General features: G+C 40.7%; 1 protein-coding gene across 2 annotated transcripts in view; it reads right to left on the bottom strand.

The window, feature by feature from the left end:
- The window catches only part of NT5C3A (5'-nucleotidase, cytosolic IIIA), a 91,766-nt gene extending 65,894 nt beyond the window's left edge, over positions 1–25,872 (bottom strand). Inside the window, exon 1 of one of the 2 annotated variants that reach the window (XM_004463291.3) lies at positions 25,320–25,872. In XM_004463291.3, coding sequence (XP_004463348.1) covers positions 25,320–25,457 — 138 coding nt within the window. In that variant the 5' untranslated portion in view covers positions 25,458–25,872. The remainder of the gene's footprint in view (positions 1–25,319) is intronic. The other variant, XM_004463293.4, reaches the window with a different exon arrangement.
- Positions 25,873–27,546: the final 1,674 nt, after the last annotated feature.

Below are 27,546 nucleotides of genomic sequence, written 5' to 3'. Positions count from 1 at the left end.
CATCACCAGGAATCTATTAATGGCTTTAATGTTTTTTCAAGAATTTCCAGTGACATATAAACATATACATAACTCCTTGTCTAGCAACAACAGTTCTGCAACTTGCCTTTTCCATAGTTACTACCTGCTAGGCATTTTTAAATATTAAACTCATACAGATTTACTTTTCCATTTTTAACAGCTGTACAATATTTTTTTACACACATATCATGATTAATTTAACCAATGTATATTGCGTTCAACAGAGCAGATTAAAGTGTCCATTTTCCTACATCCTCTTCGACCCTCTGCTTTTTCTCTTAATACAGTAAATGGCAGCTCCAATTTTGAGCAAGTAACCCTTGAAGTTCTGTGACATGTAAAATTTATATTTTGCTGGGGGTAATAATTTGAATTGTTTAACTCAATGGTTCTCAAACTTTAGCTTGCATCAGAATAACCTGGAGGGTTTGTTAAAATACAGATTGCTGGGCCCCAGCTCCAGAATTTCTGATTCAGGAGATCCAGGGTGGGGCTTGAGAATGCACTTTCTATTGGATCTTCCCCACCCCACCCCCATCCCATGGCTAATGCTACTGGTCTAGGGGACCACCCTTTGAGACTACCAGCATACTGCAACACTAGTATGTAGTATCCTATACTTTAAGGTAAGCTTTTTGTTTTCTATTTGTCTTGGTTTACATAGCTAGCTAGCTCTTAAGAGGATATAAAACATTGCTTGATTGTGGGAAAAAAACAAACACCCTCTCCCCTCCAAGGAGTAAGGGGGAAAACTCCCCACCAATTTGTAAAACTAAAACTATTTCAGGAAGTATTCTAGCTAACATAAAAAACAGCTCACTAGATAAGAATAACATGTGGCATGAGGATAACACCCAGGAAACACATGACAAATGTGATTTGAAAAACAAAGTCATATGCCTGGTTTCCATATTTGCAAATTTGGGGACTCAAAGATCTTGGCTATATGCTTGCCATGTTAAGAGTTTAATGTAGTTCTCTTTTTTACTATATATTTGATTCAAATGGACCAATCATTATTCTAACCCTTCAAATACTATTATATCCATGAACAATTACCCAGTGTCATCTTCTCTTCCTCCAAATTTTATATAGCCTTTTGATGGTATCTCTCTTATAACACACATTCATTTATTCTTGGAATACTGCTGGGATTCAGGTTTTTAGTCGGAAGACATAATTGGTAGACTAACTTATAAATCTCATCAGCATGTATGAAGACAGTGTCCTGTCTGTATTTAGAACTATTTAAAATATAGATGTATCAGAAAGAAATGAATAAATCCTTCTCTTGGGGTAAGGCAGAAGGTAAGTTATTTTGAGTGTGTGTTCTCTAAGCCTATATATTATTGAGTACCTGGAATAGATGGAATGCTCTGTTTTATTATCAGCCCACTTACCACCAGGAATATTAAAAAATATATGTGTACTTTTGTTTGAATCAGATATTAAGTCTCTATTTACAGAATGGTAAATTACATGGAAAAAGAAAAGGTATTTGGGGGAGTATGATAGACTGCTAATTACCTAAAACATACTTTCCCATTCTTTCTTACTAATAGAATCTCAATTTTGTTGTTGGAGGGTGGCAAGGCGCTCAACTAAAAAAGCAAACAAAGAAACAAAACAAACACCTCAAATTCACTTAGGATTAGGATGGCCATATAATGTTGTTCTCTCCAATGCATGTAAGCAGAAAGTTCTGCTTTACAGAAGTAAGTATGCCCCTCCCTGCTTCCTCCTTTCTGCTTCCAGGATCATGGCTTTGTTGGCCAGAACTGCAACAGCCAGCTGGTATCCATGAGAAGGGCCCAGGGAACTGAAGCCCTTGTATGCCTTAATTAACACCAGGAACTGTCTTTTTGGATTTATCATTAATTAGAAAAAATGAACGATAAATTCATGACACAGCATCTCACCCTGTAGCATACCCACTTCCACGTTTAGGTCGTGTACTGTTTTTCTTTTCTATTTCTTAATAAACTCTTTACTCCCTGGCTTAATAAAACTCTTTACTTCCTTGCCTACCCTATGGTGAGTCCTTAAATTCCTTTATGGGGAAGCGGACTTGGCCCAGTGGTTAGGGCCTCCACCTACCACAAGGGAGGTCCACGGTTCAAACCCCGGGCCTCCTTCACCTGTGTGGAGCTGGCCCACGTGCAGTGCTGATGCGCACAAGGAGTGCCATGCCACACAGGGGTGTCCCCACGTAGGGGAGCCCCACTACAGGGGCAAGGAGTACGCCCCGTAAGGAGAGATGCCCAGTTCAGCCTGCCCAGAAATGACACAACAAGATGATGCAACAAAAAGAAACACAGATTCCCATGCGGCTGACAACAATAGAAGCAGACAAAGAAGAATGCAGCAAATAGACACAGAGAACAGACAACTGGGGCAGGGGGGAAAGTGAAAGAAATAAACAAATCTTTAAAAAAAAAATTCCTTCATGCAACATAGCCAAGAACCTAGAAGCCGAGAACCCAAAGCATTCCTCTAACATATTTAACAAGCCAGCCAAGAGACAAAGAGGCAAGTAAGGACTAGTGAACCTAAACCTTTAATTACAGCCTGTCTACGCCCTCTTTTGATTTATTACGGAGGCCTTGGAGAAGCTCACTCTGGGCAGTGCCTGGAGGTTTGTACCTTACTCAGTGCTGGAGGCCCTGAGATTCCTTAGTCCATGACTTTTGCAGCCTCAAAGCTGTTTGCTTGTAAGCTGTAGAACAATCAGTCTCTGCTTTTTATTTTTTAATTTTTTTAAGTTTCTCCTTTTTAAATGTGCCTCTTAATGTCTGGTTTTAACTGCAAAAGTCAGTCCCTGGCAGTGGCTATAAAATAAGCTCTCTCACAGCCATCCTTTCTAAGACCTCTGCAAGAGTAGGCCAAAAGACAGGTCTCTAGCCAGTTCCCCTTTTAGGGAGAAAGTTTGGCTTGCAGCTTCAGCCCGGAACCTCGGTCTGGACTTCTCCCAAGTCTCAGGTCACCCCAGGGATGCCCTATGGTATGGGCTCTTTGATTGTTGGGGTGCTGGGAACCAAAGCGGAAACTCCAAATGTCCCCAAGATTTAAGCAACTTGGTGCTTCAGGCTAAAGGTTCAGTCAGGCCAGGATCTGAGATGCCAGATTGGCTGACAGAATTTTTTTTCTAATTTTCCCTAGAACAATAGGTGTGGCCTCAAGTATTCCAGCAGATTCCTCATTGGTGTGTCTTCTCAGGAACTGGAACTACCTGCCTACTTATGGTCTAAAAAGGAGAAGGCTAATCTTTTCCTGCCACACCATGTGGCCTCTAAATGGGACCCTGAATTCCAGTTTAACTGTGTAAGAGGGAAAGAGGAGACAGACAGATCTGAGGGCCAGAGACCTTGTGGTCATGTTTCCTAAAAGAGATAAGGAAATGCACTAACAAACTGGTCAATTATAACAAGCTCAGGGCACAAGGAGAGCTGACACAACAAGATGATGCAACAAAAGGAAATAGATTCCTGTGCCACTGACAACAACAGAAGTGGACAAAGAAGACGCAGCAAATAGACACAGAGAACAGACAACTGGGCTGGGGGGGAAGGGGAGAGAAAGAAATAAAAATAAATAAATCTTTAAAATAATAATAATAATAAGCTCAGGGAAATTATTTAGAGGTAGAACCTAAAAACCCAGCCTTATTTCACGGAAAGTTGGTATAGGCAATAAAAAATAACCTTTGGTGGTTCCTGATTCTAAAGAAAAACAAATCCTCCTGGGAACTCACTTTATTAGTCAGTCTGCCTCGCATGGCCATAGGAAGCTGCAGAAACTTTCCCTGGCCCCCCAAACTTGTGTTAACTTTTTAGAAACAGCCTTCTCAGTTTTCAACAACTGAGACCGTGCTACCAAGGAGAAAACAGGTGAGGAGGGGCAGGCTCAGGGATAGGCTCACCCTTTAGCTGCTGCCATTAAAGGCATCCTGTGACCTTGGGACCACCTGAATCGAGGCTCCACATCAGCAGGAACCTGCTCCAAGTGTGAAGAGGTGGGCTCCTCACCCCAAGCTGCTTTGCTAAACAGGATTCGCCAGGGCCTTGCCCCAGGGTGGGACTGAAGGGGCCTGAAGTCGCACAAGAACCGTCAACCAGGAGGAGACTTGGGTGACCTTTGACATGGCAGGTAGGCTTTTAATTTCTTAATTAACATGGAACCACTTACCCAGTCCTAATCTGCCACTTGGACCTCTTTAGTCTGGGTTGTGCCTAATAAGGGGAATGAATGGGGAATCAAGATATAGGCCATTTGCTGAACCTCTCCCCTATGGAATAAGGAACCTCCTTATAAGCCATCAGTTAAAACTGAACTCAGGTCTTTCCCTATGCTAATTATGTAAAATTCTCTCTTCAGTTTTAATATGTGCTTACTTTAACTTTTCCAGTCTGCTTGTGCCTTTTGCTATTCTAGATCATATACAGAGGGATACTGAATATGTTAAAAGTCTTGATAAACTTAATTCATTTTTAAAGGAAGTAATGAATATTCCTATAAGACAAAGGGATGGCTCTCTTAAGTACTGTCTTTATTTGCTTGCCATATGCTTGTCTTGTTGTTGCTTATCCTGTCTTTGTGAGTTTACGTTTAGGGTAGTGCCTTTTCTCATTCCCCTCCTAGCTGTTCTAGGCATAACCGCCACTGCGGGAGCTGGGGTAGGCAGTTTATACCAAACCCAGCAGGTCTACCACAACCTCTCCCTGGAGTTAACCAATAGCATAGAAGTAACTAACTGTGCCTTAGAAACCCTTAGAAAGCAAACAGACTCTCTTGCCGCTGAAGTGCTACAAAAATCGCAGGGCACTAAACATGCTAATAGCAGCACAGGGAGGAACACGGCTGTTTCTCAAGGAAAAATGCTGTTTCTATATAAATTGTTCCACAATAGTCCTAGACAGCATTTGAAACTGCAAGATGAAGCCTACCAACTTCAAAAGGACGCAGCCAGGTGGAAGCACCTGGCCTTTTTCACTCTCGTGGTCCAGTATGTCATAGCCATCCCCCTTTTTGTGCCTGCTTACCACCATCTTCTTTATCCTTTTAGTAGGACTATGTATCTTCAAAATTTGAATTAAGCTTATTTCTACCAGAATCAACGCCTTCCAGAATAAGGTATTAGTCATGCAGTTATTTCATCCAGCTCCAACCACAGTGCAGGACCCACCTTCCATCAGCCTTGACAGAATAGCCAGAGAGTTTCACACCCTGTCAGGCAGGCACTCCCCCTAACATTCTTCAGCAGCTACTGGAGAATGACCATCACCCTTCAGTTCCCCCTTGAGAATAAAGGTGTAAAGTCTCTGAGGGAGGAGTGAGGCAGGTTAATATAGGGAAAGAGCGAAGACAGTTGGGACCTGGCAGTGAATATGGCCATGAGATCCTGCCTGGAAAACTTGAGGGAAGGCTGCAACTAAGAACAAAGCTGGAAAAATCCCACCAAGACCATGGCCATGAGGTCCCATTTGGAACTCTTTCTGGGATCAAAGGAAAACCCCAGATAACTCCAAACAGGTCTCCCCATTGGTCCCCAATAACTACAAACAAAAGGCCTCATCATTGGTTCCCTGAGAGCTAACAGGTGGGGCAACCAATCTGAACCTCAACAGCTAGGGACCCTCCCCAGTATTAGGAAAGGGGAGGAGAAAAGGTTTTTTTGTTTTTTGTTTTAAAGATTTATTTATTTATTTCTCTCCCCCCCATACCCCAGTTGTCTGTTCTCTGTGTCTATTTGCTGCGTCTTCTTTGTCCGCTTCTGTTTTTGTCAGTGGCACGGGAATCTGTGTTTCTTTTTGTTGTGTCATCTTGTTGTGTCAGCTCTCCGTGTGTGTGGCACCATTCCTGGGCAGGCTGCACTTTCTTTCACACTGGGCGGCTCTCCTTATGGAGCGCACTCCTTGCGCGTGGGGCTCCCCTGCATGGGGGACACCCCTGCATGGCAGGACACTCCTTGCATGGCAGGGCACTCCTTGCGCACATCAGCACTGTGCATGGGCCAGGTCCACATGGGTCAAGGAGGCCCAGGGTTTGAACCGCAGACCTCCCATGTGGTAGACAGACACCCTAACCACTGGGCCAAGTCCGCCACCAGGAGGAAAGGTATTTAAAGGGCTTACATTGGGGCACCACGTGCATATCTCACCCTGTAGCACACCCATACCCATTTCTGGGGTTGTGTACCATTTTTCTTTTCTTGTTTAATAAACTTTTTACTCCCTTGCCTTCCCTATGTAGTATCCTTAAATTCCTTTATGCGACAGCCAAGAATCTAGAAGCCCAGAACCCAGAGCATTCCGCTAACAATAATTTTTTAAAAGTTCGTAAAATGTTGAAATTTGGTAGCAATGTTAAATTAGGAATCATCCTGTTTCAGTTTCAATTCAAGAACTAATATGATAGATATCAGATACTAAGAATGAGGATGAAACAAACTCCTATATATATTATTAAAGTAAAAAATGGAGAAATCTGGATTCATGACTCTTGGGTGCTCATCCTCTTAAAGAATAAAAAAGTGTGAAGAGAATGAAAGAGAGGATCTGTGAAGAGATTTGCTGAGAGTCGTTGCTGTGCTGTATTTGCCTTCTGCCTGAAAGTGATGGTGGGGTACCAGCTTTCCACCAAGCTAGCAATAGGGGCCTTCATGAGGTCACAAGGAAATGTGAAATGTGTTTGCTGCAGAGGACTGATTCATGCCTTACAAATAAAGCAGGAGGACATAAGTGGCTCGGCTGGAGTGGCCTGTACTCCTAGAGGGTGTCAAAGCTAGGGATGAGTGAATATTTCCCATAGAATGGATATAGGCCAAATAGGAGAGAACCCATTTATATCCTGCCCAGAAGAGTCACCCAGTAGGGGTACTTCAAAAACAAAAGCCTGTATGGAGTAGATCACTAAAAAAATCAAAAGCTGGAGGGGAGTGGGGTACCAAAGAAAATACACTGCCTACAGTAAGGGGGGGTGCAACAAAGGACAAGAGAAAAATCAACTTTAAATATTTTGCAGACTCAGGGAGCACAAATCTATCCAGTCTTTTCTTCCTTAACACTACCCTCTTCCTCTACTCTGTTGACCCAAAAATCTGAAACAATGGCTACTGGGGGAAAGAGAAGGAGCACAGATGAGAGAGGTGGACTATGATCCCTTTGCCCTTCCAATATTACCCACTACCCTAGCTGGGGAGGGAAGCAGTCACCTGAAATAAGACATAGTTTGGGAGTAGTGAATTAGTCTGTATTAGTCTGTTATAGTGTAGTAACAACACAAAAATTTCAGTGCCTTAACCCAACAAAAGTTTACCTCTCATTACATAAAGTCCGCTCTGGGTCTAGATGACTCTCCAGGGCAGCTGTTCTCCATATTGGACCATCTCAACACCATGCTTTAAGCAGGAGAAAATATGGACAACTGTGCAGCTGCTCTTTACCTGTATTATCTCAGAAGGGACTATATCATCTCTGGACACATCTATTGGCCAGAACATGGCACAAAGTCTTGCCAAAGTGCAAAGAAGGCTGGAACATATAGTCTCTTTATCCAAGAAGGGAAGAAGACAGGTCCCAGGAATAACTCAGATTGGTAAACACTAGTAATGTCATCCACTTCAAAGTTTTACTTCAGAATTAATATTGATTTTGCGAATAATAACGAAAACTGGTCATTTTTTAAAAACATAAATGAGAAATCACTATTTGTGATTTTAAAAGTTCTTACCTAAAACTGAGCAAAAAAGTCACAAGCAAATTAGATTTCCCAGGAGCAGGGAAGATTATTATCACTAAATGAATGTTAAGGGGCCACAAGAGAGAAAAATATAAAGGTGTGATTTATTTGTAACCCTCGCATGATGACTGGTCAAAGAGAGATCTTAGAGATAATCTAATTTAATTTCTTCATTTTACAGATAACAAGACTCTAGTCTTTCTGTAGTTTAAAGATGATCATTCTTTCTCTCAGTAAATAGGTGAGGTTGGAAGAGTTTGTTTCCATCAGTTACTTCTTTATATCAAATGGACTCATTCTCTTCCATGAATTTAGTTTGGGATAACTTATTTATTTTAGCTTTAAAACTCCTAAAAGAAAAAGGTATAGGTCCAACTTACTTTAACAGAAAACATAAAAATGTCACGTATTAAAGGCCTGTAAATTTAAAATTGAGCTTGAGAGCTTTCCTCCAACATCCTGAGGATATATATATATATATCCTCCGCTTACTATAACAACTTGAAAAATACAAGTTAGACTTCTGATTGGCCAAAATGGTAGAGTAAGACACTCCAGAATTTTGTTCTCTGACAGAATATTTGAACAAGCAGCAAAAATTGGCAGAGTCATCTTCCTCAAACCTCCAGAAAACAGTGAACTCAAAGATAGGACAAAAGAAATTATTCAGGCTGAGGAGCAGAAAGAAAAATAATGAAAAAAGTAAACAAGTCCTAAGAGACTTTTGGGAAGGCATTATCAACCATATCAATATTTGCATTATGGGAGCCCCAGGAGGAGAAGAAAGAAAAAAAGAGGCAGAAGGAATATTCAATGAAATAATGACTGAAAATTTTTCAAATTAAAAAAAACAAGCAAACATGAATTAACACATTCAACTAGCCCAATGAATCCCCAACAGGATAAACTAGAAGAGAACCATGCCCAGATGCACAGTAGTAAAAGTGTCCAATGCCAAGGTCAAGGAAAGAGTTATAAAAGTTACAAAAATAAGAATTGTGTTATGAACAAGGGAACCTCAAAAAGATTAAGTGCCAATTTCTCATCAGAAACCATGGAAGCAAGAAAACAGTCGGAAGAAATATTTAAAGTGCTGAAAGAAAACAACTGCTAAACAAGAATTTTCTATCCTATAAGACTCTCTTTTGGAAATGAGGAAGGGAAGCAGATGTAGCTCAAGTGGTTGAGCATCTGCTTCCCATGTATGGGGTCCTGGGTTTGATTCCCAGTACTTCCTTAAAACAAAAACAAACAAATGAAGAAACCAAACTGGGGGAGCCAGTGTTAGCTCAGTGGTTGAGTACCGGCTTTCCACATACAAGGTCCCAGGTTTGATCCCTGGACCAAGTACAAAAAATTAAAAAATTAAAAAAATAAAATAAGGGGAGAGATTAAGACTTTCCCAGGTAAACAAAAGTTGAGGGAGTTTGTCACCACTAAATATGCCCTATAAGCAATGCTAAAGGAAGGTCTTCAGGCTGAAAGGAAAGGAACATTAGAAAGTGGATTGAAATGGCATAAAGATATAAAACTCTCCAGTAAAAGGAACCATATGGAAAGATTATAAATACCAGTATTCTTCTATTGTAGTCTGGGTATTAACTCTTACTTTTTACTTCTTACAGACTAAAATGCAAGTTCTAAAAAGTAATGATAAATTGATGGTTTTGGACATACAATATATGAAGATATAGTTTGTAATGAGTAGGAAAAAAAGGTAGGGGTAAGGAGGAGTATACTAGCAGTGTATATGTATGCTATTGAAGATAAGTTGGTATCAAATCAAATACAATTGTTTTAGATTTAGGATGGTAAATTTTAACCCCATGGTAACCACAAAGAAAAGACATGAAAAATATATTCAAGAAAGAAATGAGAAAGTACTCAAAATGGTATAATACGAAACACACACACAAAATTGGAAGAAGGCGTCAGAGGAATTGAGGATCAAAGAAGATGTAAGACTTACAAACACAAAACAGCAAAATGGCAGAAGTACTGCACTACCAGAAGTTACTTTAAATGTAAATGGACTAAACTTTCCGCTCAAAAGGCAAAAATTGGCAAAATGGATTTAAAACATATAATTCTCATGTGGAGTAAAATGATATTCTTTTTTTTCTTAAAAAAAAAACAACATTCAAAAATGTGAAAACCATTCTTAGTTCATGGGCCATAAGAAAACAAGCTGTGGGGTAGGTATGGCACGAGCCATAGTTTGCAGACCCTTTCTCTAAACGCTTTCTAACTCTCACAGTGTCACCTGCTTGACACCTAAGACCTCACTCTTAGTAAGTTTATTGACGTGATAGGGGTATGTCAAAGGGACACAGGAGGCAAATGAAGGAGCTGCCAGTGGCCAAAGCTGGAACAATTTTGGCAACAAAACAAACTAGTAATGGACAATAACCTGAAGCATAAAAAAAATGTTCATGAGTCCCTATTGATATAAATAGATGAATGAATAATTAAATAAATGTGTGAGAAGAGATACTTCTCACACACAGAAGAATCCCAAATAATTTATGTGGAGCATAATGCCCCATTCACTAAATGTAGGCTGTGCACAGTAATTTTTTTTTTTTTAACCAAAGAATACATTACAGATGTGGGGGGGGGAAAGAGCAATTTTACAGTGAAGAAACCTACCACATGCTACTTCAATCAAGCAATTAAGGTCAATATCTACCATCATTAAATCATGTTGATGGAAACTACCCTTGATAAGATGTTACAAGAATGAGAGTTATCTGTGTTTTTTTTCCCAGCCACATGACCCCAGTTAATCATGAGAAAAACATCAAGGAAATTATAATTGTTTGAATATTCTACAAAATACCTCATTAGCACCCCTCAAAATGTCAAGGTCAAAAAAAAAAAAAAGGGTGGGGACTTCTGGGAAGATGGCAGACTAGAAAAACATGGGACTCTCTTTGCATCCAGAAAAATGGCTAGCAGACAGGCAGAAACGGCCTGGAAAAAATCTTCTAGGGTTTAGGACACTTGTGGAAGGCTGGACATTGCCCAGAAGAGGGAGGGACAAAGGAAAAGAGTTGCAACAAAACTGAGTTTAAAGCTGCTACTGCCTCAACCTCCTCCACATTAAAGACTTTTGAATACTCAGGCTTTTGGGCCTACATCTACAAAGGGGACCCCAGGTATCTACCTCACCGGGAAAGGAGAGAGAGAGGGACACAGCCTAAGTATGACCCAGCTTTTGACCCACATATTTCACCTGCTGTATCCCAAGGGCCCTTCCAGGCCAGGTGAGAATGCGCCATTGTTTGCCCTGGGACCTGGCATAGGACTGAAGAGATCCGACCTTCTCAGTCTCCCTCTCTGCTAACTGGGACTGATTGTTGAGGACACAGAGGGGAATGGAATTATTTACTACCCAGGAAAACGGAGGAGGCTGCCAGCAAAGGTTTGAGAATGTCTCTGAGAAAATATGAATTACAAGGCTCTTAGCCTCCAGGACAGAACCTCTGCCACATTGATCCTGTCCATCCGTATTGAAGCAAACATACTCTGAGCAGGCATTGAACTGAGAAAGCTGCTAAAACACGTCATCTGCTGGCAGACCAAGAAAGTGCACAAGAGGAAATTAAAAGTAAATAAGAGACGCTTTTCCCGGCCATTATAACCTCCCTTCCATAGGCCCTAGAAGTGTGTCTGCAACCCATTACTGGGACCAGAGCCCAGTTTTGAGCAACTAACAGGGACAATCCTAAAGACCCAGGATGAACCAAGAATGAAAGAACAGCAGTAACACATGGCCTTGCACCACCAAATCTCTACAAAAGAGAAAGAAATAGAGCATCTGAGTAAACTCATCATCCTAATTAGACGCCTAGATATCACCAAAAAAACTAAGAACCACACTAAGAATGTGGAAGCCATGGCCCAAGCTAAGGAATATATCAAGGACCCAGAAGAAACCCAGGATGAGGGAACTAATTAGTGAGATGTGCACAAATTTCCAAAACCAAATTAATGAATTAAAATATGGCTAATGAGATAAAGCACATCAAGAAGACATTCTGTAAGTACAAAGAACAATGTGAGAACCTGAATAGAAAAGTAACAGGCCTCATGAGAATGAAAGACACAATAGGTGAGACCAAAAACACATTAGAGACATATGCGTTGGAAATGACAGAAGAAAGAATAAATGACACCAAAGACAGAATAGCTGAAATTGAAGAAAGGAAAGAAGAGAGAGAGAAAAGAATGGAAAAAATTGAGCAGGGGCTCAGGGAGTTGAATGATAATATGAAATGCATATATGTGTCATGGAGTTCCAGAAAGAGAAGAGAAGGGAAAGGAGCAGGAAGAGTATTTGAAGAAATAATAGCTGAAAATTTCCCAATCATTGTGAAAGAAATGAACTTACATGTCCAATAAGTGCACCGTACCCCAATCAGAAAAAAATCTAAAAGACCTACTCAAAGACATATACTCAGAATGTCAAATATCAAGTGTAAAGAGAAAATTCTGAGAGCGGCAAGGGGAAGCAAACTATCACATACAAGGGAAGCCCAGTAAGACATAGAGTGAATTTGTCATTAGAAACCATGGAGGTGAAAAGAGAGTGGTAGGATAAAACCAGAATACTCAAAGAGAAAAACTGCCAGACAAGAATTCTTTATGCAGCAAAACAGTCCTTCCAATATGAAGGTATGAAATACTCACAAACAAACAGAAACTAAGAGACTTTGCAAAAAAGAATCCACCCTTGCAGATATATTAAAGGAAGCCTTAGAACCTGCAGGAAAAAGACAGGAGAGAGAGACATAGAGAAAAGTATAGAAGAAAATATCAGAAAGGATTACTAAAAGAGTAAAAAGAGAGACAAAAATATGACATATGAAAACCAAAGAAAAAAATGAAGAAGTAAATAATGCATTTACGGTAATACAATTGAATGTGAATGGATTAAACTCCCCAATCAAAAGATAAAGGCTGATAGAATGGATAAAAAAACACGAGCCATCTACATGCTGCTTACAAGAGACTCACCTTAGAACCAGGGAAATAAACTGGCTGAAAGTGAAAGGTTGAAAGAAGATACTCTGCACAAATAGTAACCAAAAAAGAGAATGAGTAGCTATACTAAATATAAAAAAAAAACAGACTTTGAATCCAAAAAACTATAAGAGATACAGAAGACCATTATAAATTAACAAAAGGGACAGTCCACCAGGAAGATATAACAGTCAGAAATATCTATGACCTATCTATGCCCCAAAATACATGAAGCAAACTCTGGAAAAACTGAAGGGAGAAATAGACATCTCTACAATAATCACTGGAGAATTGAACATATCATTCACATAATTAGATAGAATACCCAGACAGAAGATCAACAGGGAAACAGAGAACTTGAACAATATGATAAAGTTAAACCTAACAAACATATATAGAGTGTTGCACCCAAACTCAGAGGGTTATACATTCTTCTCAAGTGCCCATGGATCTTTCTCGGGGACAGATCACATGTTAGGTAACAATGCAGCTCTCAATAGATATAAAAAGAATGAAATTATACAAAGCACCTCCTCAGATCATAATGGAATGAAACTGGAAATTCATAATAGACAGGAAAGAGGTAAATTTACAAATGTGTTGAGGCTAAACAACACACTCCTAAATAATCAGTGGGTCAAAGAAGAAATTGCAAGGGAAATCAGTAAATATATCGAGACAAATGAAAACAGGAACACAGCTTATCAAAACTTATGGGATGGAGCAAAGACACAGCTTATCAAAACTTATGGGATGGAGCAAAGACAGTCTTTAATGTGAAATTTATATTCCTAAACACCTATATTAAAAAAGAGGAAAGAGCTAAAATCAAAGATCTAACTGGGAAAGCGGATTTGGCCCAATGGATAGGGCGTCTGCCTACCACATGGGAGGTCCAAGGTTCAAACCCAGGACCTCCTGACCTGTGTGATGAGCTGGCCCACACACAGTGCTGATGTGCGTAAGGAGTGCTGTGCCATGCAGGAGTGTCCCCTGTGTAGGGGAGTCCCATACACAAGGAGTGCACCCCTTAAGGAGCCACCCACTGCGAAAAAAATGCAGCCTGCCCAGGAATGGCACTGCATACACGGAGAGCTGATGCAGCAAGATGACGCAACAAAAAGAAACACAGATTCCAGGTGCTGCTGACAAGAATACAGGTGGACACAGAAGAACACACAGTGAATGGGAACAGAGAGCAGACAACTGGGGGGGGGGGGCAGGGAAGGGGAGAGAAATAAATTTAAAAAATAAAATCTTTGAAAAAAAAAAAAGATCTAACTGAACAACTGGAAAAACCAGAAAAACAACAGCAAACTACTACCAAAGAAAGCAAAAGGAAAGAAATAATAAAGATTAGAGCAGAAATAACTGACATTGAGAACAAAACGACAATAGAGAATATCAACAAAATCAAAAGTTGGTTCTTTGAGAAAATTAATAAAATTGGCAAACCTCTAGGTAGGCTAACAAAAAAGAGTAAAGATGCAAGCAAATACAATCAGAAATGAACGGGGGAAAGTTATGACTGACACCTCAGAAATAAAAAGGATCATAAGAGCATATTATGAGAAACTGTATGCCAACAAACTAGACAAACTAGATGAAATGGATAAATTCCAAGAAATGCACAAACAACCTACACTGATGCTATAAGAAATACAAGGACTTAACAAACCAATCACACTTAAAAAGATTGAATCGGTCATCAAAAATCTCCCAATAAGGAAAATCCATGACCAGATGGCTTCACAGGTGAATTCTACCAAGCATTTTGAAAAGAATTAACACCAATCCTGTTTAAAGTCTACCAAAAAATTCAAGAGGAGGGAAAATTAGTGTTTTTTATGAAGCCGACATCACCCTAATACAAAAGTCAGATAAAGATACTACAAGAAAAGAGTATTACAGACCAATTTCTCTAATGAAATTTTCAACAAAATACTTTCAAATTGAATCCAATAGCATATTGAAAGACTTATATCACAACCAAGTGGGATTTATTCCTGGTATGCAAAGTTGGTTCAACATAAGAAAATCAATTAATGTAATACAGCACATAAACAAATTGAAGGGAAAAAAGCCACATGATCATCTCAATCGATATAAAAAAGGCATTCGACAAAATCCAGCATCTTTTCTTATACTAGATTCTAGCTAGAGCAATTAGACAGGAAAAGAAAATTAAAGGCATCCAAATAGGAAAAGTGGAATTAACTCTCAATATTTGCAGATGACATTATCCTATATTTAGAAAATTCTGAGATGTCTGGAACAGAGCTACTTGAGCTAATAAATGAACTCAGCAAAATGGCAGGATATAAGATCAACATGCAAAAATCAGTTATGTTTTTGTGCACTAGTATTTTTTTAAAGATTTTATTTTTTCTCTCCCCTTCTCCCCACCCACCCCACTCTCCTGCCCTCCACCCCCCCCTTGTCTGCTCTCTGTATCCATTTGCTGTGTGTTTTTCTGTGTCTGCTTGCATTCTTGTCAGGTGGCACCAGGAATCCGTATCTCTTTTCATTGCGTCATCTTGCTGCGTGAGCTCTCTGTGTGTACGGTGCCACTCCTGGGCAGGGCTGTGCTCTTTTTGCGTGGGGTGGCTCTCCTTGCAGGGTGCACTCCTTGCACGTGGGGCACCCCTACATGCGGGGCACCCCTGGGTGGCACAGCACTCCTCGCATGCAGCAGCACTGCACATGGGCAAGCTCACCACACAGGCCAGGAGGCTCTGGGTATCGAACCCCAGACCTCCTATATGGTGGGTGGATGCTCTATCAGTTGAGCTACATCCACTTCCCAAGTACACTAGTATTAAACAATCTGAGGAGGAAACCAGGGGGAATATTCCACTTACAATACCCACAAAAAGACTCAAACACCTAGGAATCAATTTGACCAAAGTAGTACAGGGCCAATATGGAGAAAACTACCAAAAAAAAATGCTAAAAGAAATCAATGAAGACCTAAACAAATGGAAAGACATTCCATATTCATGGGTTGGAATATTAAACATTGTGAAGATGTCATCTTATCCAAACTGATTTAAGGTTCAATGCAATTCTAATCAAAATTCCAACAGCATACTTTACAGAAATAGAAAAGGCAATTATCAAATTCATTTGGAAAGGAAAGTGCATCTAAATAGCCTAATGCATTCCAAAAAAGAGGAGCAATGTGGGAGGAATTTCACTGCCTGACTTTGAAACATATTACAAAGCTACAGTGGTCAAAATAGCATGGTACTGGAATAAAGATATACACATTGATCAGGGGAATAAAACTGAAAATCCAGAAATAAACCTGTACCTCTAGAGCCAAATGGTTTTCGACAAACCTACCAATCCATTTTAATAGGACAAAACAGTCTCTTCAACAAATGGTGCTGGGAGAACTGGATATCCATAACCAAAAGAATGAAAGAGGACCCCTATTTCAACTCCCTATAGAAGAATCAGCTCAAAATGGATCAAAGACCAAAATACAAAAGCAAGGAACCATAAAAGTACTAGAAGAGAATGTAGAGAAACATCTTAAAGACCTTGTGGTTGGTGTTAGTCTTCGACTTTATACTCAAAACACGCACAACAAAAGAAAAAATAGGTAAATGGAACCCCCTCAAAATTCAGCACTTTTGCACTTCAAAAGACTTTGTCAAGAGGAGAAAAAGGCAGCCGACTCAAAGGGAGAAAATACTTGGCAATCACATATCTGATTATGGTTTAATATCCATGACACATAAGGAAATACACAACTCAACAGTAAAAGACAAACTTTCCCATGGGAACATTTATTCACTGTTGGTGGGAATGCAGAATGGTACAGCCACTGTGGGTGGACTGTTCTCTGATTTGAATATAGATTTGCCACGTGACCCTGCAATACCACTACTGGATATATTTATACCAAACTGAGAGCAGTGACACGAATAGACATCTGCACACCATTCACAGTAGCATTATTCATGATTGCCAAAAGCTGAAAACAATACATGTGTCTATCAACCAATGAATGGATAAACAAACTGTGATGTATTCACACGATAGAATATTATGCAGCTGTAAGAAGAAATAAAGTCGTAAAGCATATGACAACATGGATGAACCTGGAGGACATTATGTTGAGTGAAGCAAGCCAGACACAAAAGGACAAATACTATATTACTGCACTACTACGAACTAAACATATTGTGTAAATATTGTATGATCCCATTTATAAAAAATGTAAATATAAATCAATTTATAAAGGTGAAATTAGATTAGTGGTTATATAGGGCTAAGAAAGGCATGCTAAGGGGTGTGGAGTTTTTTGTTTTTGAAGCAATGAAATGGTTCTAAAATTGTGGTAGTGATGAATATACAACAGTGCGATTATACTAAAAGCCACTGATTATACACTTTAGAAAGATCATACAGTATGTTAATATATCTTAATAAAAATGCTTAATAAATAATTGTGTAAGAATAGCCAGAAATAGCAGCTATGTATAGCAGCAGAAACATAGAGAGGTTGAAAGGTGAAGAATCTTCTTGTTTATTTGTTTGTGTGTTTTTTGGTTGTTATTATTATTATTGAAATAATGGAAATGCTCTAATAACAATTGAAGTGATGAATGCACAAATATGTGATTATACCAAACACCATTGATTGTATACTTTCGGTGAATTGCATGCTTTATTAATATGTACTAATAAAATTGATTTGTTTAAAAACAAGAAAAAACACAAGGGAGGTCTGAGAAAATGTCACAACCAAGAGGAGCTAAAGAGACATGACAACTAAATGTAATGTAGTATTCTAGATGGAATCTGGGACAGAGAAGAACATTTGGTAAAAACATGGATATCTGAATAAAGTATGGACATTAGTAAATAATTATGTTTCAGTATTGGTTCTATAATTGTAACAAATGTACCATACTAATGTAAGATGTTTCTAACAGGGGAAACTGGGTGTGGGTTTACATGGGAACTCATTGTACTATCTTCATAATTTTTTCTCCAAGTCTAAACTGCTTTTTTTTTTTTTGGTTTTGTTTTTTTTTAAGATTTATTTTATTTATTTCTCTCCCCTTTCCCCCCTCCCCGCCCTTGCCGCCCCAGTTGTCTGTTCTGTGCGTCCATTTGCTGCGTGTTCTTCTTTTTGCCCACTTCTGTTGTTGTCAGCGGCATGAGAATCTGTGTTTCTTTTTTTGTTGCGTCATCTGGCTGCGTCAGCTCTCCATGTGTGCAGTGCCACACCTGGGCAGGCTGTACTTTTTTCGCACTGGGCGGCTCTCCTTACGGGGTGCACTCCTTGCACGTGGGGCTCCCCTACGCGGGGGACACCCCTGCATGGCATGGCACTCCTTGCACCCATCAGCACTGCACGTGGGCCAGCTCCACATGGGTCAAGGAGGCCTGGGGTTTGAACCTTGGATCTCCCATGTGGTAGATGGACGCCCTATCCACTGGGCCAAGTCTAAACTGCTTTAAAAGAAAAATTTATAACCAAGGATGTAAAGCACTTATATTACAAAAACTTCAATTAAAAGAAATCCAAGAAGACCTAAATAAATGGAAGAGGGGAGTGGATGCAGCTCAAGTGGTTCAGTGCCTGCTTCCCATGTATGAGGCCCCAGGTTTGATCCCCAGTACCTCTTAAAAACAAAACAAAACAAACAACCCATTCTCATTGTGGAGTGGATGTAGCTCAGTGGTTGAGCACCTGCTTCCCATTTATAGGGCCTTGGGTTCAATCCCTGGTACCTCCTAAAAATAATAACAAATAAATAAATTGAAGAATATTCTATGTTCATGGATTAAAAGACCAAATATCCTTAAGATGTCAATTCTACCCAAATTGATATAGAGATTCAATGCAATCCCAATAAAAATTTTAACAGCCTTTTTTAAAGAAATGGAAAACCTAATTATCAAATTTATTTGGAAGGGTAAGGGGCGAGAATAGCCAGAAACATCTTAAAAAGGAAGAATGAAATTGGAAGACTTACTTTCTGACTTTAAAGCATATTACCTATCTATACCAGTAAAAACAGCATTGCACTGGCGTAAAAACAGACATGTAGACCAATGGAACCAAATTTTTTAAAAATATATCTTTATTTTTTTAAAAAATACTTAGATTACACAAAATGAAATGCAAAAAAATAAGGGATTCCCATATGCCCAACTTCCCCACCCCTCCCACCCTTCCCCAATTAACAACTTTTTCATTAGTGTGGTACATTCATTGCAATTGATGAGCACATTTGAAGCACTCCCACTAAGCATGGATTATAGTTTACATTGTAGTTTATATTCTCTCCTATTCATTTCTGTAGGTTATGGCAGGATATATAGTGGCCTGTATCTCATTACAATGTCATTCAGGACAATTCCAAGTCCCCAAAATGCCCGCATATTATACCACTTTTTCCCTCTCCCTGCCTTCAGCACCTCCAGTGGTCACATCAATGATATAATTTCTTCCATTGCTAGAATACCAGTAAGTCCATACAGTAGAATACCAGTAAGTCCATTCTAGTCCATACTTCATTCCCCAATCCTGAGGATTTTGGGATGGTGATGCCCACTCTGCCTCTAATTGAGAGGGGTAATGGAACTGAATTGATCATTCAGAAACAGACCCTCACATCTATGGTGAAGTGATTTTTTTTTTTTTTTTAAGTACCTGGGACTGGGGATTGAATCACTGAGACACTGAGCCACATCGGCTTACCTGAGTTGGTATCACCATTTGTTTTACTTGTTGTTTGTTTTTGTTTTTTCAGGAGGCACCAGGAACAGAACCCAGGACCTCCCATGTGGTAGTCAAGTGCTTAACTGCTTGAGCCTCATCTGTTCCAGGTCAAGTGATTTTGATGAAGCTGTTAAGCCCGCTCAGCTGGGGCAGAGCAGTCTATTCATCAAATGTGCTGGGAGAGGGAAGTGGATTTGGCCCAATGGATAGGGTGTCCGCCTACCACATGGGAGGTCCGCGGTTCAAACCCCGGGCCTCCTTGACTCCTGTGGAGCTGGTCCACATGCAGCGCTAATGCGTGCAAGAAGTGCCCTGCCACGCAGGGGTGTGTCCCACATAGGAGAGCTGCAGGCAGGGTGTGTGTGTGTGTGTGTGTGTGTGTGTGCTCCCCGTAAGGAGAGCCGCCCAGGGCTAAAGAAGGTGCAGCCTGCCCAGGAATGGCACCGCACACACAGAGAGCTGATGCAGCAAGATGATGCAGCAGAGAGATACAGATTCCCATGCCGCTGACAACAACAGAAGCTGACAAAAAGAAGAGCACACAGCAAAATGGACACAGAGAACAGATGGTGGGGGGGGGGGGGAAGAGAGAGAAAAAAAGAATAGGACAACTACATTTTAAAAAAACAACAAACAAAAACAAATGGTAGGAAATGGACTTAGCCCAGTGGTTTGGGCGTCCATCTACCACATGGGAGGTCTGCGGTTCAAACCCCGGGCCTCCTTGACCCATGTGGAGCTGGCCTATGCACAGTGCTGATGCGCGCAAGAGTGCCTTGCCACGCAGGGGGTCCCCCGCGTAGGGGAACCCCACGCGCAAGGAGTGCGCCCTGTAAGGAGAGCCGCCCAGTGCAAAAGAAAGTGCAGCCTGCTTAAGAATGGCATCGCCCACACGGAGAGCTGACACAACAAGATGATGCAACAAAAACACAGATTCCTGTGCCGCTGACAACAACAGAAGTGGACAAAGAAACAAGACACAGAGAACAGACAACCAGGGTGGGGGGGAGGGGAGAGAAATAAATAAATAAATCTTTTAAAAAAACACAAACAAATGGTGCTGGGAGAACTGTATATCCATATAGAAAAGAAAGAAAGAGGACCCTACTTCACAACTTATACAAATAGTAACTCAAAAAGGATCAAGGATAAATCTCCTAGAAGAAAATGTAGGGAAACATCTTCAATACCTGGTGGTAGGTGGTGGTTTCTTAAACCTTATACCAAAGCACGAGCAACGAAAGAAAAAAAAACTTAAACACTTGTATACTTCAAAGAACTTTGGCAAGAAGGTGAAAAGGCAGCCTACTCAATGGGAGAAAATATTTGGAAACCACATATCTGATAAGGGTTTGATTTCCATGTTACATAAAGAGATGAAACAACTCAACGATAAAAGAGCAAGCAATCCAATTTTAAAATGTGCAAAATACTTAGACATTTCTCCAAAGAGGAAATACAAATGTTGAAAAAAAATGTTTAGTATCACTAGCTATTAGGTAAATGCAAATCAAAACTACAATGACATATCATCTCACATATCACAGAATGGCCATTATTTAAGAAAAAACAAAGTACTGGAGAGGATGTGAAGATAGGAACACTCCTTCAATTCTTAGTGGGAATGTAGAATGGTGCGGTCTCTGTGGAAGAGTTTGATAGTTCCTCAGGAAGCTGAATATAGAACTGCCATATAATCCGGCAATCACTCTGCTAGGAATATACCCAGAAGAACTGAAAACAGTGACGCAAACAGATATTTGCACACCGATGTTCATTTGAAATTGCCAAAAGATGGAAAAAACCTCAGTGTCCATCAACCAATGAATGGATAAACAAAATGTGGTATATACATACAATGGAATATTATGCTGCTATAAGAAGAAATGAAATTGAGACACATGATAATATGGATGAACCTTGAGGACATTATGCTGAGTGAAATAACCACACAGAAAAGGACAAATACTGTAATGTTTCACTAATATGAACTAAATACAAAGAACAAATGCATGGAGTTAAAACCCAGAGTATAGGTTACTAGAAGAGAGTATGAGGGTTGAGAAGGAGTACTGAAGCTTAATGCACATAGAATTTTTAATTAGCTTAACTGAAATAGTGTGGAAATGGATAGAGTTGATGGTAACACATTATAGTGAGTGTAACATGGCTGATTTATAAATGGGATTGTGGCTGAAAGAGGTAGTCCAGGGATGTAAATGTCAACTGAAAGAAAGTTAGAGAATCATCTAGGGACTGAATAACATAGTGAACCCAGAGGTGGATGAGGATTATGGTTAATAGCACAAATATAAGAATGTTCGTCTACAAACTAAAACAAATGTACATCATTATTACAAGGTGGTAAGAATATGGTGATGCACGGGAAAAACACAATAATGTAACTGATGGACTACAGTTAAAGGCAATACCGTAATATGCTTGCATCAATGTCAAAGAAGGTACCATATCTACACTGAGGGTAAATAATAGGGGAGTATGGGATTTTTTCTTTTAGACTAAGAAAACATTCGAAAATTTACTGAGGCAATGACTACAACTCTCTAATGAAAGTGAGTGTACAGTTAGACTCGATTGTACAAGGCATGGGACTGTATAACACAGTGAACCATGTGGTGGAAAATGGACTATGGTTAACAGTACAAATATAAGTGTTTCCCTTATGAACAATAACAAACGAAACAATATCAATACACAGTGTTAATAAAAGGGAGTGTATGGGAAAAAGATACCAAAGGTACACTATGGCCCATAGTTAGTGGTAATAGTCTGATGATGTCTTTCATAATCTGTAACAAATGTTCTATAACAACGTAAGCTGTTAGTGGAGGGGTGATGTATGAGAATTCTGCATATTATGCTTGATTGTTTTATAAGCTCACAACTTCTCTAATAAAAAATATACAATAAAATAATAAATTTAAAAACTTTAAATGTCATATGAATAGATCTCAATAAAATTGCTAAAAAGTTTATTTAAAAAATAAGTCTATTGACTATGATACATAAAAATTAGTCATCTTAAAGACTAATTGTATGCAAGGAAGAGAAATCTAACCAAACTATTTCCGTTAAAAGGTGAGGATGGTGTTCTCAGGGAACACATAAAAAGATGAATTAGGCTTTGAAGGACAGAAATGGCAACTCCACAAAATGGCTCTTCTTATCTCTGCTGCTCTGTATATCCCCAGCCTGTTTTCTCACTGGCTTCCTCAGTGTGACAGTTCAAAGCTTTTGTGAATCCCAGAAAAAATCATGTTCTTGGAACATATCCATTCCTGTGGGTGTGGGACCCTTTGATTGGATTGAATTCAATTGGGGACCTTTGACTGGAGAACTTTAGTGAAGCTTGACCCAGGATAGGTCTTGGCCCTCTTGCTAGTCTTTTATAAATGGGAGAAACATTCAGAGCCATATAGAAAAAAAAAGTCACGGAGAAAGAGGGTCACCATTTACCCTGCCATGTGATAGAGGACTCCAAGATTACCTGCAATAGCAGACAGATAAACCCCATGGGGCTGAGAGAGAGGCTGGAGGCTGGAATCAGCAGAGCAGCTGAAGCTGAAGCAATGGGAGAGAGGAGAAATGAGCCAGATGCCTGAGAGCCCATAGCTGCGCTTGGGGAGAAAATGAGCCTGTAGGGGAAGTCAGAGTCCAGCTGCAATTTGCCTTGCCATGTGGCAGAAGTCTAGGATCTGCTAGAAGCCAACTTTTGGTGAGACATCTCTGACGATGCCTTGACTGGGACATTTTTACAGTCTTGGAACTGAAAGATTTTACCCTAATAAATTCCCATTATAAAAGTCAACCCATTTCTGATATCTTTGCATTGGCAGCCTTTAGCAAACTAAAACACTCAGTATATTTATCTTGCTGCTCTAGCATCCACAACCCACTAGCAACCCTTCTGCAACTCTTAATTAAAAACTCTTGAAAGAGTGCATCATTATAAGCCAACTCCCAGAAGTCACTTCCATTCCTGGTCAGCTACAGATAGGCCCACCAAGGTCAGGCAGTCACTTCCGGTTCCATTAGTTGCCGCTAGTAAGGGCTCTGCCCACTGAACAGTCATGGGTTTGTAGAGATTCTCTAAGGTGGAGGTGGGTAGAACAGGCTCCCTAATACATGGCAATTACAAAGAGAACAAGGATTTAAACCCAGGTTTACTGAGTTTTAATTTCAAATGTGTCTCCCATTTGAAGAAGCAACCTATTAAAATTACAAAAGGAAAAAACAAGGCTCTTTTCCATTTTTCCCATTTAAAAGTTAAAAGTTACTAGCACGTTGGACATATATTACATTATGGATATAACTAATCAGATTGACTGATTTCTATAAAAGGTCTTCCTGATATGTCTTTATTTTTTAACAAAAATGTCCAAAATGTTCCTATGATGGTATTATTGTGGAATTTTGTGAAAACATTGATTTTTAACCCTACCAGGAACTATAATAGAACAATTCACAAAGTACATATAGGAGAGTATGACGATTAGTTTCCTTTCATATATAATCCTTGAATTTGGGGCAAGAATTAACTGGAAGCCACTGAAGTTCTCTAAGCAGAAGAGCAATGTGAGCAAAATGAAATTTCTGGGACAAAACATTTGCTGCTCTGAGTATAATGGTGGAAAAAAAGAAGTTATAATAACTGAAGAATAATTTAAAGCTACTAATGATTATTCAAAACCTGAGTATTTTTGGAATATGAGATATGTGAGTAGTAATTAATCCTTTCTGGTTTCTAATTATACAAAAGAATTTCTTTATTCCTCCTAGAACCAACAGCAACCAACAGGACAAATCTCTTTGGAAAGTGTGAACATATGACTGAGGCTGAAATATACTAAGTACAATAACCTAAAATGATATTATTTAGTAGACTGTCAACTTATTTCAGACATGAAGTTGATATCAGATGTTCTCTGTGTAGCGCATTATCAGGAGGATATGCAGGATTATGCATTAACTCTAATTCTCTTCTCACTCCAGTAAGTACATTAGAATGCAAGTCAGTGAGTGCCTTGTCGTACTGAGTTGGCTTTAATTACAAAACTAAACATCTCCAAACGTTTGAACATTAATTAATGTGCCTCAAAGCTGACAGAACCCTTGAGACTTTCTTTCAATATGTTTTCTGAATAATGTTATGTACTTTGATAGAAAATGAACACATGTATACTTCCCAGAAGTCTGAGACAAGAAGGAAATGATATTCAAATATAATATAATTATGTCAGTCCCACTCGATTGACTGGCATTCTTTTAACCACTGAAAAAATGGCATCTTTTCATAATCGAACACCAAAAAAAAAAGAAAATGGGAATTGGATTAGTCGCAACGGTTTGGCATGTTTAGGAGGTGGAAGGGGGTTGGGGGAGCTGCCCGGCACCAACAGTTAATCACTCGAGAAACGAGTTTTGCAGTCCGAGATAGCAGGTCGCCAAATCACCTACTTGCAGCGTCGCTGTTTCAAATGGAGACATAGCAACACAACAAAGGCAGCCGGCACCGGAGTGCCGCCGTCAGGAATCCTGGCCAGATCCCCGACGCCGGGGGGGTCGCCACGCGAGGGTCGGCCGGGTCCCCCCAGCTGTGCCTCCCTCGCTCGCTAGACCGGGAACGCAGCCGGACGGGCGACCTCGGACGCTCCTCTCGCATTCGAGCACGACCCGGAGAGCTAAGGTGACTGCCGGAGAGCGAGGCCCGGCGGCCGGCCCCACGTCCGCTGTCCCCTCAGCAGACCCCTCCGGCGCGCCTCGCACTCACCATCTCGATGATCTTCGTCTTCCGCCCCGTCTTTCTCTTCAAGGTGAATATGTACTGGGCCAGCACCACTCCCGCCACCAGGGCGCACACGCTGGCGCTCGCTAGCGCGCCCACCCTCGCCACGGCCGCACGGTCCATGGACAGGACCCCGATGAGCCTCTGGGTCACGAAAAAGAGGAGGCCACTCGCGGCGACTGCGAACGTCAGAAGCGCTGAGCCCGCGCGCGCTCCGCAGAGAACCCGCGCAAGCGCCGCCCCCGCGCCCCTCGGCGCGAGCCCCCACCGCGTGAAGGCCCTCCCCTCGTGGAGAGCCCGCCTCCCGAGCGCGGAGGGACTGCGCCTCCCAGGGGCAGGGCGGAAGGCGGGTCTTCCCAGAGTCTGGGTCTGAGGAACTGGTCCAAGCACAGAAAAGGGAATTGTAGTAACTCTTCTTTGCAGGGAGGACTAGGGAGTAGTTCACTCCAGACTGCCCCAGTATCGCATTGCAACGACGGCCTGCTTAGAAAAGGTTTTCTGCCTCCCACCCTGCCGCGCCATCTGGACTAGAAGCCCCACAAGGCATCGCGGCGGCACGGTGTGACCTGCGCAGTTGCGTTCCTTGTAAAGCGCTGTTACAAGCGAGGGTGGCTCGGAGTTAGCTGGAGCGGGGAGATGTCCGTTCCTCTGCTGCAGTCCGTTTTCTGCTACATCCTAGTCACCGCCTTCTCTCTCTCCCTCATTTGCTCATCTTTGTGAACAGTAGGACTTACCGTTGCTCCCGCTCGCCTGCCTGGTCTCCTCTAAAGGATGTATGCCGTTTCCTCTGTTTGTCTCCTGGGGTAAAAGATAAGGGAGGGGTACTGGGGAGCTTCCTAGAGGAATCGCTCCAACCCTGTGGAGCTGGTCGTGCTGGCCGGGGAGACTCTCTTTCCCCAACATCTGTGATCTAGTTCAAACAAGAGGACGAAAGGGAGTTGTGAAAACATGTGTTGCACTCTCGGTTCTTACTACCGTTGCTCCAGCTCTAGGATCCTGGGCAGGCGTTCCTAAAGGGAAATCTGAGGAAAAAGCTTTCGAAGAACGGTGGGGCAGGTCCCACCTGACCCAGCATCAAGTAAGAAAGTATATCTGCAATTAGACTTCAGGTGCACGTATGCCCTCTCCCTGTTTTGTTTTGTTTGTGGGGAAGACATGCTTTGATGAGATGTGATCATGTGATGGTTTTATGGCTTACAGAGTTATCAATTTCTACGATGGTTGTGAGATTCTGTGGATATCTTCCAGAAAAGAATGAGCACAATTTTTAAAGATTCCACTGAGGAATGTCACTAGAAGAATGGGAATCCTCCCTCTGTGACAAACTTCCAAGTCTCAAGCAAAGGTCAGAACAAATCCAATCTAGTGATTGAAGTAGAATGCATGTACTAATACCCCCTAATTCCTTCTTGGAATAAAATTATTGCTTTTCCTTCTCTCTTTACTTTACAGACCACAATAATTTAGATTTATTTAGATTAATTTAGCTTAATTTAAGACTAAGATTAAGTAAAAACCAATTTATACAAGCTTACAAACTTATACAACTATGTGCAGAGGAATTGTTTGATAGGTGTGTTGTTTCATCTGAGTTGAAAAATCCTTGATAAACCTGTTGTAGACAAACAAGGATAACCAGAAACCTTAAGTAAAGTTCAGATATTCTGTCGGATCTGTCTTTGAAGCCAAAAGGGAAAGGAACTCTTCTTTGAAAGCTATCGACCTGTCGCCTAAAGAAATCTACCATTTTTTAGAAAAGGAATTTAATAATATGCAGTCCTTCCACAAATGACACTTAGTAGTTTTTGCCTTTGAAGGCTTTGGCAGAATTGGGAAACACGAAGTGGCTGCAGACCATTGGCTCGAATGGTCGGTTTTTCTGTTGTTCCTGAACTTCATGAAGATGTAAGTCCTTATATTTCAATAACTATTGTCTGCAATTGTATATGATATGACCTGAGACCAGGAAGAGGGGCATCAATATGCAGGAATTCCTACATCAGTGTGCCCTGCAAGCCTCACCCTACTTTTGTAAAATTTGTAAAAATTTAATTTGCATTATCTTACATTTTGCTCTGGTATGATAACTGGCATAGGGTTGGTTTGAAGTTGTTAAGAAGCTACGTTTAGGGCGGCGGACTTGGCCCAGGGTTAGGGTGTCCGTCTACCACATGGGAGGTCCCTGGTTCAAACCCCGGGCCTCCTTGACCCA

The sequence above is a fragment of the Dasypus novemcinctus genome, chromosome 5 (assembly GCF_030445035.2).
Source record: "Dasypus novemcinctus isolate mDasNov1 chromosome 5, mDasNov1.1.hap2, whole genome shotgun sequence".
In the NCBI taxonomy this organism is placed as follows: Eukaryota; Metazoa; Chordata; class Mammalia; order Cingulata; family Dasypodidae; genus Dasypus; species Dasypus novemcinctus.
Note: the sequence above shows the minus strand (reverse complement) of the source record. Positions and strands in the feature narration are given on the sequence as shown.